The 18,849-nt window shown below is 38.0% G+C and overlaps 1 protein-coding gene across 1 annotated transcript; it reads left to right on the top strand.

Moving 5' to 3' along the window:
* The first annotated feature begins 12,569 nt into the window (after positions 1-12,569).
* LOC116263805 (sodium transporter HKT1-like) lies at positions 12,570-18,563 on the top strand. Its single transcript, XM_031643586.1, has 3 exons — positions 12,570-13,689; positions 16,411-16,680; positions 18,136-18,563. Exons 1-3 carry the CDS (start codon positions 12,593-12,595, stop codon positions 18,332-18,334), a joined length of 1,566 nt encoding a protein of 521 aa, XP_031499446.1. The 5' UTR covers positions 12,570-12,592; the 3' UTR covers positions 18,335-18,563.
* Positions 18,564-18,849: the final 286 nt, after the last annotated feature.

The raw sequence follows: 18,849 nt of genomic DNA, 5'->3' as shown, positions 1-18,849 counted from the left end.
ACGATTGACCATAGGGAGTGATGATTAATAGAAATCCGCATCTTTCCTGCTCATTATATATAGAATGAGAGAATGTTGACTCTAGCTATTAAAAATCACCTATTCATCTAATCAATACAGTTTGCATGAAGTAAATGAATGGTTGACAAAAGAAAAACAATGAAAAAATTATGTGAACTAAAACTGTCTGACAAAAATATTAGTAACTTTTTTTCTCGATATTTTTTTTTAATCATCTATCATGATTAATGAAAGGGCTTTGATGAGGTGATTGGGTGACTATGAAAAAGCTAAAGTAACTATTTAATTTTTCATTATATCATGAGTACACCAGATTCACAGTTCACGCTCCCCTTCCCTTCTTTAAATTGGCCCATTTCTTCTCTCCCCATTCCCCGCAAGCAACTCTGTGTCTCTCTTTTCCAATCATGGGAGGAGTTGTTCATGTGGTGGACTTCCTCTCATGGTATTACTGCGGGTTGCACAGAAGAACCAGTAAGTTCTTCAAGCGGTCGTACAGGGCCACACTTTGGCGCTTGCATCAGTTCTGGCTCGAGCTTCTCTACTTCATGTTCTTCTCCATAGTGGGCTTCATTTGCCTGCTGGCCCTAGAGAATGAGAAGCCCGACCTCTTCTTTATGTCCGTCTTCGCCCACACAGCTTCCAGCTTGGCCTCCATTAACTTGGAGAACCTCTCAGATTCCCAGTTCGTGGTCCTCATCTTCCTTATGTTCGTGGGTGGTGAAGTCTTCCTCTCTGCACTTACCCTGCTGTTCCAGACGGTGGATTTCAACGACCGCGAGCGACCGGACATGCGTTCTGATGTCGCCATCAATCCTGCCACCCAGTGCAGCATTTTGCTACCACTCCCTGCTTTCCAAGGTAGTTATCCGCACAAGACGCACAGGTCCGTGCACAAGGTCTTCAGTATGTGTGCATGACACTTGTTCTTAAAAGTGGGTCAAGCCCATCGTGAAAGTGGGTTGAAGGGTTCACATGCTGGCATTTCTGTGCACATAGCTATCTCTCCATTGCATTTCCGCATCAAAACTGCCGGAGAGAGAGTTACTCGGAACTTTTATTGATCCACCACCAAAAACCAGCTGTACACAAGATGATACAGCCTACAGCAATGGTGGTCCGCACATCCGAGTTGACAAAAGAGATGCGGAAACAAGAAAGAAATTGCAGCAAAATTGCAGGAGTCTTTATCCTCTACCCTCTACTCTCAATACCCATTTGTAGCCAATGTAACCATTTTTTGATGTTAGAACTGATGTCTATCTAGAGGCAGATTGAAATCAAAAGTTTCCTGAGCTAAACACAGCATCTCTGTTTCAAGATAAGGAGAAATAGATCTTCTACAAAATGCATTGGACTCGCGCTTAACGCCACTAGGACCCCCCCTTGATAACTTTAGAAGCGATTTGCAACCTTCCTTGATTCGACCCAGCTCAGAGAATTTCCCAAAAATAAAAACAGCCTTAATTCACCATCTAATATCTGCCAGCTCTTCCAATCTATCCTTAAAAGAAACTTCAAAGTAATGGATGTATTCCAACCAGCTTTGCCCAGCCATGCTGCTTTCTAGTAACTACTACAGAAAAAAGGGAATCAATTTCTCTCCTTTAAAAAGACCCACATCAGAGCAACTCAATGGAGGGCAACAGATGACCATTAATAGTCTGACAGTTCATTCGCCGGCTTTTCATCGATATGGCCAAGTTAGAGATGAACTTTCCCCGGGATATGACAAGACATGCAGATCTGATTTTAATTTAGTCACATCAGGGAAAGAAACTTGGCTTTGATTCCATATACAGTTTCGGCAATGGAACCTGAATCGCAATAAGAATCTGGTACCGGTTAAGATCCAATAAAAATCTGAACTAGTCGCATATAAATGTTAAAGCCTATGCGAGTTGAATAGAAACTTTTAATGTATAGGATTCAAAATATATAAAACTTGATTATTTCAAAATATCATGTTCGTGTGTTAGGAAATATATGTGATTCTGGGTACTTGCTGGTTTTACACTTAAGCCTAATTGATTAACTTGACAATTTTACACCCCAAGGGGCATAGAGTAGATGGTTGCAATGGTATCACTGAAACGAAATCAGTTCGATTCCCATAAGCATTATGCCTTGATGCTTGATGCTATGTAGTATGGAAGAGTTATATTAATTCATTAGTTCACCTACACTAAGCGCATATCAGGCAGCAATGCAGCCGACCTTGGAGCTAAAGGGGAATGGAAGAACTCCAACTCTCATCCGAGCAATGGAGTATTCCTCTGGCTTGTCGTACTTACGTTTATTATTAGCAAATAATTCTTCTTGCTTAGGATAAACACGGCATTCTACTTGAAATTATTGATTCATATCAATCCTCAATAATAACCAGACCCACCACTTACAAAAGTGACTTTTGCCAAATCGTGAACACGATCCACAAAAGGAAGAGAGCTAACTGCTAGCAAGGCGAATATTTTTAGTTCCACTTATCCCAGTAGCATTCCCTTAAGAGCTGCTAAGAAACTCCATTAATGTCAAACAGTAACAAGCGAGTAAAAGCAGGTCATGTTGTTCGTACCTGCAACATCTTTGAAAATTCACCTTCTTCGCCACTTGATGCAATTTAAATGTTACAGCAATAAGCACTTAGCTCAAATAAATCTAAGAAACATTAATGATGTTGAGCTTCTTCTTCATCCGTCAGTGTTGTAAAAATAGGCTTGAATTGAATACGTGGCAAACCAATTAATGTTCTCCATCGTAATCAATTTAATTATTTCGAGTAGGTAAATATAATAACATTTTCGCTCATTCACAACTGGTTCAGTTGAATTGCCGGACAATTCATCTTATCAAGACGGCCAATCCCATTCAAAATTATCTGCTTTTAATAACACTAGTGTATTGTGATTTTAATTTTCTTTGAAGCGCCACTAGCTAGCACTTGCTGATCATTATGGAGCCAATCTCAAGCCATTATAGCATTAAATAAATGTATACATAATACGATGTACATACAATGTAGGAAAGGCCCCCAAGGGCCAGTTTAGCACCAGGTAACATTACTATGTGAATGTTTCATGTATTCCACCTTTATCTTCATCATCTCATAGTCAAGTTCACTTTTGGTTTCTCGATTCCACCTCCAATGCCCTTAAGGAGGTCGATGTCCTTTATACTCGAGCTAGAGACTTGATCGCCTGTCTGCCCCCTACTCAAACCATTGCACCATCCCCATCATGGTTTTTTAAGACTTTTAGCAGCTGGCATATATATATATATATAGTGACTCTAACTTTATGTAGTTAACCAACCATTTGCGCTGTCCAATCCAACATGAGTTGTTTTTGTGAAAGCCATTTGGATGTCCACCTACGGCACCTGTTAGGAACAACACAATATTTCTCAGGCACTCTCAAGAGGAGGTTAGAAGTAACAAAGAAGATGACAAATATTTACGTGGTTCGGAGCAATAATTTCCTACGTCCACGGTCACACAGATCTTTACTATTCACTCTTAGATGAACACAGACACTCTCAAATGAACACAGACACTCTCAGAGAATGCGGTATTGCATATGAGTGTCCAGTATGGATCAAGTTCCATACACCAACAACACCCAGCTTGTCTACTGCGTAAATACAATGCGGGTCCATAATTCCACACATAAAACCACAGCCTATATTTAATGTTTGAACGGTGCTTGATTCCTCTGACTTGTTTTCCAACCTTAGTTGCAAATACATAAAAGTTTTCTTTCACCAACTCTCATTATGTAGACTTTGAAACAAGCAATTCTTACTTTTCGCAGAAAGACAAAGTAAGAGGAAGAAAAATGTGTGACGAAAACGAAGTTCACGCGAGGAGATGACCTTCTGCTGGCGTTGTGGGATTAGACTTGTCCCGGAACACAGAAAAAAACGAAAGCTAATTCTCCTTTCCTTCTTTCCAGTTTTCCTTCTTGGTTAGAAGGAATCAAAGATTTTATAGACAGTCTGCCCATCCAACAAATGGGGTCGTTTTTCCACTTCCACAGGCAATCAGCCGTGTGTAGTGCTTGTAGCACTCAACCGAAAGCGATCGAACTAAAAGAAGTTGATCTGGTGCAATTGCATATAATGCCAACATGATTATCGTAGCCAATTTTCATCAATCTATTAACATATGGATAATGATGCATCGCCCGTGGTACTGATCAATCTGTTGGAACAAGTTTCAGGAACTTGTTTTTCCTTATGTGATTTGTGGTTTGAAAGTTCATATTTTCTAATGTACACAAAGAAAATTTTTATGTTCATCCAATCATAGAGGGCACCTATTCAAATGTTAATTAATTTCATTATTCAAACATATAATAGAACAAGAGCAAACATATTTTGAAAAAGAGAACACTTGAAAATCAAGAGCCATTAATTCTAACTGTCTCATTTGGTGCAGGGTCATGCGTCCTGACCTTAATTTTCAGAGACAGACTTGATGATTTACACTTGACAGTTGACTTTAAGAAATTTTCTCAATTCTTAGCAGCTTATGAGCTATAATTTGCAACAGTGCGTGTGTATGTATGTATATATGTATGTATACGATGAACTTGTGATCTATAATTTGCAAGGGCGCGTGTGTATGTATGTATTTATAAGCTCTGCATGATATTCAAGAAATATTATATATTTTTCGAATGGCATGAGGCATCAATTGGTGTAAATATTGCTAAGATTTCGTTACTTGATTTTGTCAATGCCCTCACTGCAGCTCCTGTATTCTTTTTCTCCTTGCGGTGTTGCTGCCCTTTAGTGCTTGTATATGTACAGTACAATCCGACCGTTCCTGTTACTCTCGTCACTTGTTGGATTTTCAACAGCAACCTTTAAATGTGGCACACCAACGCACGCGAGAAAGAGAGAGGGAGAGTTTGACATTTAGTTTCAATCGTTTTTAGGCTGTTCTATACAGGCTGAATCGATGCAAATTAAATGTTTAAATTTATAAGCTGTAAGATAAGAATCATACATATGTATAGAAGTCAAGCTCGAATTTATTTTTGGCAAAATTTGGGTTTTCAAGTCTTTTTCCCTCGTAAATTTAGGGGGAGAAACTCGAGTTGGAGATTAAATATCTGCTCTAATCTTTACTGGTCAGTTGTGTACGAGGGCAGAAACCATTAATGGAGTTCAAATGTGTCAAGCCTACTAATCCACTTTAGTTTTAAGCTTGACTTTGAATTTTGGTTGGTTTATGAATGAGTCAAGCTCGAACTTAGCCTATATAAGAGTCATGCTCAAGCCTGGCTTGAGTTAGCTCAACTCATCGATCAACCTTATGTAGACGCTATGCTGGAAATTGGGCTGCAAAATTAGTTGAGCCAACTTGGACTTAGACTCCACTTAGCTCGAAAAAAACTTGGCTTGCACTCGAATTTAGAACTATACTGGAAATGTTGAACGATATGAGTTGGAATTGCAAAAACTCAACCCGTTTAAATTTGATCATTATAGTTGAATTAGTTAAACAAGTTGACGAGTTAAATGAGTTAAAAGATGGATTAACAAAAATGAGTGGGAGTCGAGCTCAAGCCAAGCTTGACGTTGCATTGGCCCCTTGAGGTGCATGTGGTGTTGAGAGACACCCGTATCTGATGACTGGACATTTGAGATGGGGTGTCACGTGGCAGCTTATCACCTTCAAACACTAAAGGTGGGCATGGGCCCAGGCCCGGCCCGATAGACACCTGGCCCAAGCCCGGCCCGATAGCTCAGGTCTAGGTCCATTTAAAATTAAAATATAATTTTTAATTATAAATTATTTTTTAAATATAAAATATATTTATTAATAATAAATATATATTATTAAAAAATAAAAAAATTAATTTTTTAATTTAAATGGGCTTAACGAGCCGGGCCACGCAGGGCCGACCGACGCCCAAGCCTATTAAACACGCGTTAAAGCACTGGCACGCGGGGCAGAAATGCCACGGATTGATTACACCAGACAACCAGAACAGGTCATAGTCAAACACGTCGACCAGTCTGTCATTGTCAAGGGACAGGTTGTTACTGACCATGACTTTCCTGCTAATTTTCCCAATTAGGCATCGCTCTTGCCAACGCCTCCACTAAAGTCTTTCCATGTTACCTGTCGATGGATTTGCAATTGGATCAGGTATACCACCTTTTACTATGGTTTTTTCTGGATATTTATTTACATATTTCTATGTGAATTCATTTTCGAATATGAATGTAGAAGAGTTTAACCATATCTGAATCTGAATCTAAATTCATTATTCAAATTTGATATGAATCCAGTTTTTAGATTCACATCTGAATCAAAGTCCGACTTTTAAAACGAATCCAAATGCATTAGTACATACAAAGATACAATTTTTTCAAACCATGGACATTTGATATGGGATACATACTAAATCTGAATGTGAACAGATGTCTATTTAAATCTGAATCTAATTGGATGTCATTTCTTAAATCTGGATCCAATATGATTTCTCTTTTGTTTTTTTTCAATTGAATTTCAATTTCTTTTTTATATCTGAATTTTTTAAGTTGTTCAGTTATCGAATAGAAATCAGGTTTATTGACATCCTTAGCAAAGAAGCACATGCATAGATTTATTTAATTCTGAATTTACTTGTCTGAATCTGGTAATCGAAAACAAATTCGTTTATACTTGGTTATCTAGTTTGCTAATGAATTCAATTTCTGTATGACATCCGATAAAAGCCTCAAAATGGATTGCATATGAAACTCGCTTCTAATCATGCAAGGCAGATCCAAATTCAGTTTTCAAAAATAGGAGTCCAAATTTAGAATCTGATTTATTCGGGTGCCGAACCAAATCTGAGAAGAAAAAAAGATTCATGTTAACTTTCAATTTAGAGATCATATATATATATAGGCATTGGCCAATTGGACAGATCATGCGAAGCAAAATCAGTACAATAATCAAATAAAATGTGGTCTATGGCAATATAAGTAACTGAACATCAACCATCCGTCGTATATATATTGCCATATAGGAAAAATCAATGCTGCTGAGATATTTGTTAGATGATCAAGATACAAAAAAATCGTCATTGAAAGGAACAATAACCGTAGCTAAAGCAATCATAACTACAAACCTCCACCAATGTTAATATAGTGGCAGTTTTTTTGCGACAAGTTTCTGAATTTCATCCATCCAACAACAGCTACCTTTCTTCTGGATTGAAAGCTCGCAGTCAGATAATAAAATATTTAAAAAAAACGTTACTAAAAACACCATAAAATGGAAGGACTAACAGTTGTTTATAATATAATGATGATTTATGATTTTTTTAACAATAATTTATGGTACATTAATTAGCTATATATGTGTACATCAACTGTCTCGAAGTTGTGTGAGATTTTCTATTCTCAAGAAAAATATATTTTTGTTAATATATTTTAGGAAAGAAATATTATTGTTCGAATGTTCAACGCATTTTCTTCGATCACATTGATGATCGGAGACCTGCTCCCCTTTCGAATTTTGAAAAGTTAAAGTTCAGTCAAATTTTCTTTTCTTTTTTTTTTCAAATGGCCGCACTTTTCCATTCTAAAATGCTTTTAATTTTCTATGCTCCAGCTTTGACCCAAGGCCAAGGTTAGATTTATTTAATTTGCATCGAAGACGGCGATGGTAAAAAATGATGCTTCCTCTCCTATTGCATGCTTGTGGATGGTTTGTATGTGGGCCTTTTGGTCTATTCCATGCTGTGAATTAAATATCAAAGCATTGCACGCTGCTTGTGAGCTCACATTGCAGGCTTCGTTTAACAAGTGATGAAATCAAGCATCAACATCAAGACCCCTAAAATATGTGTTCAGTTCTTGAGAATAGGGATATTAATGGATTGAATTTGAAGTGGATATACCTTCAACCGTATCCATTTTTTATATATTCACACAAAGAAAGAAAAGTCATGTATATCCAAAGCTCAAATTTGATTTTTACATTTGTGTTCCAATTTGAATCCAAATTTGACCAATTTTGAAAATTTAAGAGAATTAGATATATGATCTTTGTTTAAAAATAAATTCCATTCGAACTGAACCCATATCCAAATCCAATCAGATATTTATGTATATCGAATCCAAATCCAATCAAATGTCATTTCTTAAATTTGAATCTGATATGATTTCTCAATCAGATATTAATTTTGTTTTTCATATCCGACTTTTTAAGAAAGGTTTAATCGAACGTCCAATCCAAATCAGGTATATTGACATCCCTACTTCTACTTAAAGAGGCATGAGTTGATTTTATGGTATCCACTTGTAGGCATTAGCGTGTACGGAACAAGTATCTGACTTTTTGTTCTTCAATGCAAACCCGGGAAGTGCATCATCACATAACACCTTCATTAAACATGAATTAGGATAAAAGCATGCTTCATTTTTTTAGCCCAGTTTAGAGTGCCCAGCCGGTGCAGTCGCACGGCAGGTCGACCCATTTCGTCGTTCGTCACCCTACACGCTCCGATGAAAACAGCTTGATAGATGAGGACATAGACCAAAAAATGTGCAGACTTTTCCGCCCACTTACTAGGGCTGCACAATGAGTTGAGCCAACTCGAGTTTGATGTAAACTTGCTCGAAAAAACTCAACTCTAGTTGAAACATTAAATGAGTCGAGTTAGTGTTGTAAACCTTGACTCTCGAACTTGACTCGTTTAAAGTTGGCTTAGCTCGACTATGTAAAACTGATTTGTCATAGTTGAATAGATTAAACTAGCTATTGAGTTACATTAGTTGATGAGTTAAGCGAGCAAGAAGAAGCGACACAAGTTAACAAAAACGAGTTAAACGAATTAAGCGAGTTAAATGGATCGAGCTCGACCTTTGAAATCTGTGGAACTAGACTCGAGCCAAGCTCAACTCTTGTGCAGCCCACCAATGACTGAATTAGTGTGCAATACTCACCGAGTTGAAGGCATGCCAGGCCCTAGAAATTAATCCCATAGCTGCAGTCAAAGCTGGGTCGTGTTCTCCTCAGGGGATCGAGGGACCTCCAGGGACTAATTCAATTACCCATGTGGACCGTGCTGTTGTATTATATGGTGAGGGTGGTTAGGTGTGGACAGGTTCTTCTGGTCGATCTCAGAGGAAGAAAAATGAGGAGGAAGAAGAAGAGAAATGAAAACGTTGACGTGCTTACTTCAGTTGCCTACTTGGAAGTAATCAAGAAATTTGTTATTTAACATAAAGGTTTCTACTTCTCGAATCATCTGAACTTTTATAATTTTATTTCTTCTTTATTTTGGTTAAGTGTTATCTACAACCTCCCTAATTTGATATAGAATTTTTGATAAAATAATAAATCTCACACCTTATATACCAGACTTGAGGGGAACCATTTATGCCTCGATTTTGATGGAATCAGATGGTTAAAGAATAAGTTGTAATTATGGAAGCCAAGAAACTCATTTGTTTCCTTTTTTTTCATGTTTCTCTTCTTTTAATGAGTATTTTGAACTCTTGAAAAAATTGTCTTGGATTTTATATTCAAAAACTTAATCTTCACCATCCCATCTTCTAGGAATTGATATCGATCGACCTTATATTTGGTTCACTTGGTTAAACCGATGAGGCAATCTTTATATGTGCATGTGTTGTTCCTGTCAATGGTATCATGAGGGGATGTGACCATTTGAGCTTGTGGTGTTTTAAATTATTGTTTAAAGGTTAACCATATGAATGCATATGTAGTCCACTTATATGTGTCCCTTACCAAAATATATACAGAGGACAACCCATCAATGGCATCTGGCCCTCTATAGATTCTGTCTAATGTATAATTGCTTCCACAGTTAATAAACGAATATGAGGTTCATTTGAGAACTTGTTACACTAAACTAAAAGACGATGTCATACAAACCTGGTTATATGGGTTGGTACATAAAATTCCGTGCCCCATATGGTTACTAACAAACATGCTTCTTTTTTATGAAAAGAAGTAAATTTGCGTAGAGACCAAAAAAAAAATTGAAAAAAGCGAAAATACTCAAAGAAACATTTCTTTTCTAACAATTTCAAAAATATCTCCTTTCTTCTTTTGGCGTACGATTTGCTGTGTGCATGGAAACTCAAACCCGATGCAATATGCTAACACGACCAAATAAAGTGGTTTCCCTTGTACCACACACTTAATTAGCTTGGTACTTTATCTTACGATGCCTTTCACAAACACCAACGCAAGCATACCTACGCACACACACAAACATGTGCACTGGGGGAGAAGAGAGAGAGAGAAACAAAGAATTTAAGATTATCGTTGTTTTCTAGGCTTTATGATTCAAAGATCATATAATTGTGGTTATTGTTATCAGAAAAGCACACATGGAAATCTTATCCTTAAGAATGCATGGGATGACCTAAATCCTAAAGAATGGTTTGGTAATAGAAACAGTAACAAATTGTTTCATAAATCTACACTCAAGATTGTAACATAACGTTTCATGAATCTGCTTCTAACTTTAGATGAGATCCATCGAACACTTTTTTTACTGTTCCCATTAGAAGTTTTTTGGCTATGGAAACATTAACATAGTGTTTTATATATCAGCCCTCAAAACTGAGGTAGATTTATGAAATGCTATATTAATATACCCTATCTTTGGTACATATACATAAAATTATATATAACTGTTCCAATTGCTAAACAACCCCATCAACCATTGACAAGAGTTCCATATCCCACGTTGGAGGCCTAGCCAGCAACAATATTCTAAGATTTTAGTTACTTTTTACAAAAATGTACGTGACCACTATGCCAAAGAGTACTAAGAATGGACATATTGTTGGTTTTTTGTATATACGAACCTATAACAATTGGATATAACAGAAACATGAAAGGTGATATTGCATTCTATGACTTGTATTTTTGTTTAAGTTTTTGTGAAGTGAAGCGAATATAGATACTCACCAACGCAAATGAATTTTAGATTGTATTAACAAATGAATTTTCGTAAATGAAATCTCATGTGTCCTTTAAAGGGTACTTTAAACTTCTGAAGAAATAACTTTGGCTGAAAAAACACAGTTCACTCGCGTTGATCAAGTATTACCACCACTTTTAAGAGGTTTCCTTTTTGCATCCTTCCTCGCACTAGCTAGATTTGCAACAAATAAAAAATAAAAAAACTGTTTGACATTAAAAGAATACAAAAACAATGTGTTAAAATGTGTTTTTTCGTTTTTACATGTTTTTTTCAAAAAATGTGTTTTTCAGTTTTAAATGACATTTTATTTTCCCGTGTTTTTTCATGTTTTTCTGAAAATAACGTGTTTTTTGTGACTATGAATTATATATATATATATATATATATATATGGTCTAGAATGTATGAAATGAAAAAATATGTGAATCATACGGACCATTATCTAGGGTCCATGGTGTGATATCAAATTAAATTGTTTTCGTAATCGTTCTTTTTTTCTTTCATCTGCCACTCTTTCAATGAGAGGCAGTCCTACAAAATCTGAACTCCCATAGTTTATTTCTCTCTCGAATCTCATCTATCATATCGGTTGACTACATATAAAGCGTGATGATTGACAGAAATTATAACTATACATTACTGATACGACTTGAGAGCGGCTTGTTGAGGGGCTGAAAGATTTCTCTATTCCAAACCAAGAGGAAAAATACACAAATCCTGTATACGTATATAAACTTTTGTCCTTCTAGGTACTCATGGAGTGCATTCCATGAATATGTCACAATCAATCGGCCTATCTCTTTCTTTCTCGGAAAGTATGTCACCTCTTCTCTCTCTCACGCGCAGCCCCTGTTAACGTGTAATAGCATCAGCATAATCATTTTATTCGTTGGTAGAGAACTCTCTCGGAATTCAATCCTCTTCAACTTGCTTGAAGCCTTTCAACTTCTCTGTATTCCAGGCTGAAACGAGAGAAAATTGCGGAGCAAGAAGGAAAGACATTTTAGCAATTTATTAAGAAAAGTTTTTTATAATTTTTTTACTTATTTATTTTTAGTTTCATGTTTATAATTTTTTTATTTTAGTTACTTGGCCACAAAAAATCATGCACCATGCATATAACTAGGTTCAGATTTTCAATCCGATCTTCAAGCCTTCTTCCTGTTCATATATGCGCGACGGCCAAGTGTAGATCGATTAGATCAGTGGTCATGAATCGATCAGATGGCATTCATACACCGCCATCAGAGTCGGCGATTGATAGATATTATCTCCATCGCCAATTAATTAAGCGCGATCACTAATCCATCTTTGCCGTCAACTCTCCTATCCTGAAAAACGACTTCTGCGGTAGAGATATTCAAGAGGGCTCCACGAAATCTTTTCATTCCCCAAGCGAGTCGCCCTCAAATTTTCTTCCACTTGCCTTAATAATTTTCTTCTTCTTTAGTTGTTTCTCTGATCCACTTACCCAAGTCCAGCACTTGGCGACCCGCACCAGATTCACAGTTACCCACTTGGACGCTCCCCTTCCCTTCTTTAAATTGGCCCATTGCTTCTCTCCCCATTCCCCGTAAGCAACCCTCTGTCTTCTCTTTTCCAACCATGGGAGGAGTTGTTCATGTGGTGGACTTCCTCTCATGGTATTACTGCGGGTTGCACAGAAGAACCAGTAAGTTCTTCAAGCGGTCCTACAGGGCCACACTTTGGCGCTTACATCAGTTCTGGCTCGAGCTTCTCTACTTCATGTTCTTCTCCATAGTGGGCTTCATCGCCCTGCTGGCCCTAGAGAAGGAGAAGCCCGCCGGTGGCACCAGGATCGCTAACGCCGACCTCTTCTTCATGTCCGTCTCCGCCCACACAGCTTCCAGCTTGGCCTCCATTAACTTGGAGGACCTCTCGGATTCCCAGTTCGTGGTCCTCATCTTCCTTATGTTCGTGGGTGGCGAAGTCTTCATCTCTGCTCTTACCCTGCTGTTCGAGACGGTGGACTTCAACGACCGCGAGCGCCGGGACGCCGACGTCGAATTGGCCGGACATGCGTTAGAATCAAATGCTGTGAATGGAGATCACGAGGACTTGAAGTTAAGGTCGACGAGGCTGCTAGCACGTGTTGCCTTGGGCTTCCATGTTTTCGTTTGCATCTTCGGTTCCCTGACTGTGCTGGCCTACTTTAGAACGATCCCCAGTGCCAAAGACGTGCTTCAAAGGAAAGGTCTCAGCATGGCGACGTTCTCCGTCTTCACCGCGGTCTCTTCTTTCGTGAACTGCGGGTTCCTTCCTAACAATGAGAACATGATAGTCTTCATTCGAAACTCTGGCTTCTTGCTCATGGTGACGGGTCAGATTCTGGTGGGGAACACTCTGTTTCCGGCGTGCCTGAGTCTCATGATATGGGCATTTCAGAAATGGAGTCGAAGACAAGAGTACGAGTTCCTGTGGAAGAGAGGCCATGAGCTTGGCTACGGCCATTTCTTCCACTGGAAGACCTCTGCATACATCACCCTCTCGAATGTCGGGTTCACGGTGGTGCAGTTCGTCATGTTTGGCCTCTTGCAGTGGGGATCAGGAGCAGGGCTGACTGTGTACCAGAAGCTGGTGGCTGGGCTCTTCCAGTCGGTTAATGCACGGCATGCCGGCGAGATGGCGTTCGATCTTTCCGGCTTCTCGGCTGCGCTTTTGGTGGTGTACCTAGTTATGATGTGAGTTAATCGCTTACTAATTACTGCTTCTTCTCTGCATCATTCATAATTAATTGACCCTAGTGAAGAAATTGACGAACGAAAGAACACAAATAGTTATTTAGCTCGCAACCATTCTAGCTAGAGACTGATTATTTTTATACCTGTATGATTGTTTGAGAAATTAAGTTAGGAAAATATTGTTACAGTGTCAACGTTTTGTGTAATTTTTATCCAAATAGGAAAATTTTAAAACTCAGTACATATCATTATACTTATTTAGCTTCGCGCTTCCTACAAAGTTGTAGTACAATCGTTCCTATAAATAAACACGTAGGAAAGAACACGTGCATATATATATATATATATACATGCTAGTTACTAGATAGCTAAAATTAAAAAATTAGTCCCTGAAAGGACCATAAATTAGGGTTGAAACCACCAAACCTTCACCATACTATAGGTGATGGGTAATGCCAATTTATTAACTGTGTTTAGCAACAATTTTTTTAAAATTTAATCCCCGAACATGCTGCTTAAAGACAAGTTTTCACTTTAAACCTTCATTTTTAGGGATATTCTAAAAAGAGCTTCTTTGCTATTAATAGGTACAAAGTGTTCAAATTTCGGTCGGCCCAGTTAGGTTCACTAAGACTAACTTGTTACAAATTAACACTGCCCACACTGATGGCCCTTACACAAGTGTTCAGGTGTTACAAACACAAAACGTGTGGCTTGTCTTGGAGTATGATGTAAGAGCAGAGATTACATTATAAAGGAAAGCATTTGAATTTTGACAAAATTTTTCAAGCAAGTATTTGAATTTTGAGAAAAATTTTCAAGCAGTACCTACCAAAAATTTTCAAACACCTACTCAGTTAGGCTTATGCATGGGTTCGACACATGGGAATCGAACTAGGGACTGGCCTTATACCAAGCTGCTTGCCTAATCCACTAAGTTGGTCGACTTAGATTAGCATTGGAATTGATCTAAAGAAGTTATCAATCTAAGGTTCATGTAAGCATCTGTTTGGTTACTTTTTTTTTTTTCTTTTTTTTTTTTCTGGTCGGGCTCTTTCAGTTCCTGGTGGATCGATTGAACATTTTAACGAAGTTTTGTCCAAACTTTGTCCATAACAAACATGGCGGTCTTTTACCAACTTGTGATGCAAAACTGTGGTGTGATAATGAACAAATCGAAAAGTTTGGTGTATGCTTGAAAAATTCCCACCACTTTAGGCTAACAAACTGCAAGATTTCTTTTCTAGAGTTTGGTTCTTCACTAGTTGAATCCGTGTGGGAAGCGCGGTTGCTCTTTTGCATTCCGTCTTGGACAAGTTTGAATCAAAAGGAAAAGAGCTATATTCACTTTGAATACTTAATTCTTGAGGAATATGCTTGCTTTCACCAAAGACAGTTGCAGATTAAGGGGAAGCTTTTTGTTTGCCATGAAAGAAGATGCCATGGCTCTCTTTGTTCCAGTCGTATGACGTCCGTGGTACCGTGGTACCGACGCGTCTTGGGAGTGCGTTTGTACAATTAAGATCTAACATAAGCTTTTATATCCATATAGAATCTTGTATTAGCAAGTGCTTTGAAGCGAATTATGCACGTAGATGGATATGGCCTGCCTGGTTGAGTTCTTAAGAATCAAGTCCTACGTCGCTTTAAAATGACAGGCACTTGGGTACTCCACCAGAGTATTATATCCCCATTCTTTTCATTTTCATTTCGAGGTTAAGAGCCTTTTGCATGGGATGGTTACACTGAAACTTCTATTAATTAAACTCGATTCATGCTTTCTGTGATATACAAACATCCATCAAACTCGATTAGATACATAATTATGATCTTTCTCTTTTTTTATTGTTAAGGAATCTGAACGTGTCCTACTTGTGTTATTGGCAACATTTTTGTTTTAAGAATTAGAAGGTCTTCCCACGTCCCTTAAGGTGCCAAACATGCATTTATGCATCAAGGTGACCCTTTCGCTATGCTTCAACATGTATATTGGTAACCTCTCTTTTATAGCACGAGAAAAACTATACCAAGTTCGTAATATAAAGTGTTATTTATTTCATATTTGAATACAAAAAGGAATTTGAAGAAAGAAGGAAATATTATATACAAGTTTGTCTACATCATAAATATAAATTTTCTTTAAGTACAAAAATTTTTAACAATGAACCCACTTGTGAATGATATCATCTCTAGGCTGGTTGACCATTACTTCAAGGAAGAGTATCCCCTCGGCCGATTTCTTTTGTCATTGAAATTTAACTATAAATTTCCTTTTTAGCCTCAGCCTCATCATGGGTTAACGTAGCTGGTTGGGTAAGCTGGCTATAAACCTTTAGTTTGATTCTGACATATAACTTTGGTGAGATTTTTAAGATAAAAGTTAACATTTTTAAAAATTTTAATTAAGTCATTGGAGAAATTTTTGGACAATATATTTGACCCCAGTGAAAAATTTTCAGATGTTTCCATGAAAATTTTCAGCCCTTATAAGAAAAGCAAAAGTCTGGCCCTGCCCTTGTTAGGGGAGCGGCAGACAGAGGACCTTTCAAGGGCAATAAAGTCTCTCAGCTAGGTGCGCTTTTTCCCATGTAGGAGGCTCATGTATTTTTAGGAGCAAAGTTTATTCTGCCGGGTGTTGATAAAGCAGGCCTTACCTTTATTCACTTCAACTGAAAAGCAACTGCTGAGACGTTTATCTTGATAGTCGGATGAATGTTGCAGGTTCCTTCCTCCCTATACGTTTTTATTGCCGTTAAAAATGGCTAGGCCGGAAAATGGGGACGAAAATTGCGGCAGCAGTGGCCGCAGTAGCGTGGAAAAGGAGGAGATGAAGAAGGGATCAGTTGGAGGGCGGTTGAGGAAGTATCTGCTGCTGCCACAGGCCGCTTACCTGGTGATATTCGTGGTGTTGATCTGCCTCACGGAGCGGCGCCACCTCAGGGAAGACCCCCTCAACTTCAACGCCCTGACAATCGCTTTCGAAGTTGCAAGGTGAGAGCGACCACAGTGTCGACCTTCCGTCCATCTCTTCATTTACTCGACGTCACTTCCCAGCCTTTTCTTCTTTCGTTACATTACTGAAATTTTTACTTTTTTAATGATGATTTCAGACGTAAAATCTTTACTTTCTAAAGCATCCATGGCATAATATTCGTATCTTCTTGGTCTATGATTTCGTTATCGATATAGAATTTGATAAAAATATATGAATTAGACAAACGTAAGAATTATCTGAACTGATTATCAGCCGTATATTGATGGTCTTGAATGGTATAACCTCAGATTATAAAACATTAATTTAGATGTCTCACAACCATTTTGTATAATGTCTTTCCTTACTTATTAGCATATTTTACGAAACACACACACACACACACACATATATATATATATATGCCATGTGAAAAATCAAAAGTAAGATATTGATCTGCATCAAAAACCAAAGTGAAGTTTAGTTTAATTTCACCGAGTCAAAAGTCAAAACTTTAGATATGCTGCAGGAAAAGCAGAAAGTTAGGCATGGGGATGTATTCAAATTGGTTTATGTGTGCAGAGTAATTGACTACTATAATTCCAAGTTCGCGCATTGAAGGAAACAACATTCTCCTGCTACATCTCTTAGCGAAGAAGCACCATGTACAGTTATCTCCCGAGAATCTCACCAGACATTGTGGATGCATCTGTGATAGTGAGGTCCCTCTGAGATGTATATTGATGAACAAATATTTTCCAAACAAAAATACATACGTTTTAGGTACTGCATATTCACGACTATAACTAATACAACTAGAAATTTTGAGCGCCCTCGAGGACTAGAGTGGGTTCATGTTCAATCAGTTTCATCCAACAGTACTCACTTTGTCAGTCCTATCAAACTGGTGGCTCTCATGAAGTCTCACATTTTTTTAGTTCTCATATTCTCGAGGCAAACAATGCGTGATCATGTGTACGGGAAAAAGAAATATGCATATATGATACCCATCTAGATATTTTTTTCTTTTGAACATAGCAGCATACATAGCATTCAACTCTTGTCTTCCTTCAACTTGGAAGGTGCTAAAGCTAGGGCAGTGGAAAAATTCTTGTTGGCACATCCATTTGAAAACTCATATTCGTGTCTGACTTAAAGGTGGAATTGATTCTATAACCCTTTATTTTCGATTGGAAATCAAGCCCATGAATACAGATGCAATGACATCACTGCCCACTTGACCAACGAAGAAATGTTGCCTATTATTTCCTGGCATTTGTTTTCCTTAAAAAGCAACATATATATTAGTGGCTATAAAGAAGGTGGGAGCAGGGGCCGAGCCCAGGAATTTTTTTCTATGGATCATTAAATGTATAAACAAATTTATCAAGTCCCTCAATTTCTGCAGTTGCCTTACATCTTCTGATCTGCATGAACTTGAAATTTTGTATTAATTTGGCTTCATTGTGGTGCAGTGCCTATGGCAATGTGGGGCTGACGACGGGCTACAGCTGCCAACGGCTGCAGAAGATCACAAACCTTCCCTGCACAGACTCCTGGGCCAGCTTCTCCGGGAGATGGAGCTGGAAGGGCAAGGCCATCATCATAGTCGTCATGTTCTTTGGGAGGCTCAAGAAATTTTCAAGAGGCGGCAAAGCCTGGGTCACTCTTTAGGTCACTCGCCACCCTCGTTCCCTCCCTGCCCACTATATAATTGTTATAACCCGATGCTCTTCGTTCAATGTACACTTGCTAGACAAATACATATATATAAGTAAGCCCAGATGTCATAAGACGAGTAAGATGTGCTAAAAGGTCCCCAGTATGTATTAAGAAAATCCTTCCGAAGGTGAGGATTGATCACTGATATACAAATCAACTAATCAAAATCAATTTTACTCAATTTGCTCTCTCCTCCCACTATATATATATATACAAGATTGTAATTCTTGCTTAAAATCAATGCCCATTTGCCATATTCAGACCGTTGGATTTTTAAAAACAACGGTTAGGAGATTGAGTTGCATGTAAACGTCTGTGGACACAGACTTTCTTTTTTACATTTTTGCAATCTCTTTTTATTTTAATGAAGGTATTTTGGTCATTGTACACTCATATGCACAATTTTTGGTGCACAATAACGTATATTAAAACTGCCACCCTTTCATATTAAAGTTGCCAAATTAACT

The sequence above is a fragment of the Nymphaea colorata genome, chromosome 11 (genome assembly GCF_008831285.2).
Source record: "Nymphaea colorata isolate Beijing-Zhang1983 chromosome 11, ASM883128v2, whole genome shotgun sequence".
Classification (NCBI taxonomy): Eukaryota; Viridiplantae; Streptophyta; class Magnoliopsida; order Nymphaeales; family Nymphaeaceae; genus Nymphaea; species Nymphaea colorata.
The sequence above is the reverse complement of the archived record's forward strand: the minus strand, read 5'-3'. Positions and strand labels throughout refer to the sequence as shown.

Bases quoted from the DNA above. Each gene is read 5' to 3' on its own strand.
- LOC116263805 (XM_031643586.1), top strand. From the start codon at position 12,593: ATGGGAGGAGTTGTTCATGTGGTGGACTTCCTCTCATGGTATTACTGC. The intron at 13,690-16,410 runs GTGAGTTAATCG...TGAATGTTGCAG, and splicing joins GTGGTGTACCTAGTTATGAT to GTTCCTTCCTCCCTATACGT. The intron at 16,681-18,135 runs GTGAGAGCGACC...ATTGTGGTGCAG, and splicing joins ATCGCTTTCGAAGTTGCAAG to TGCCTATGGCAATGTGGGGC.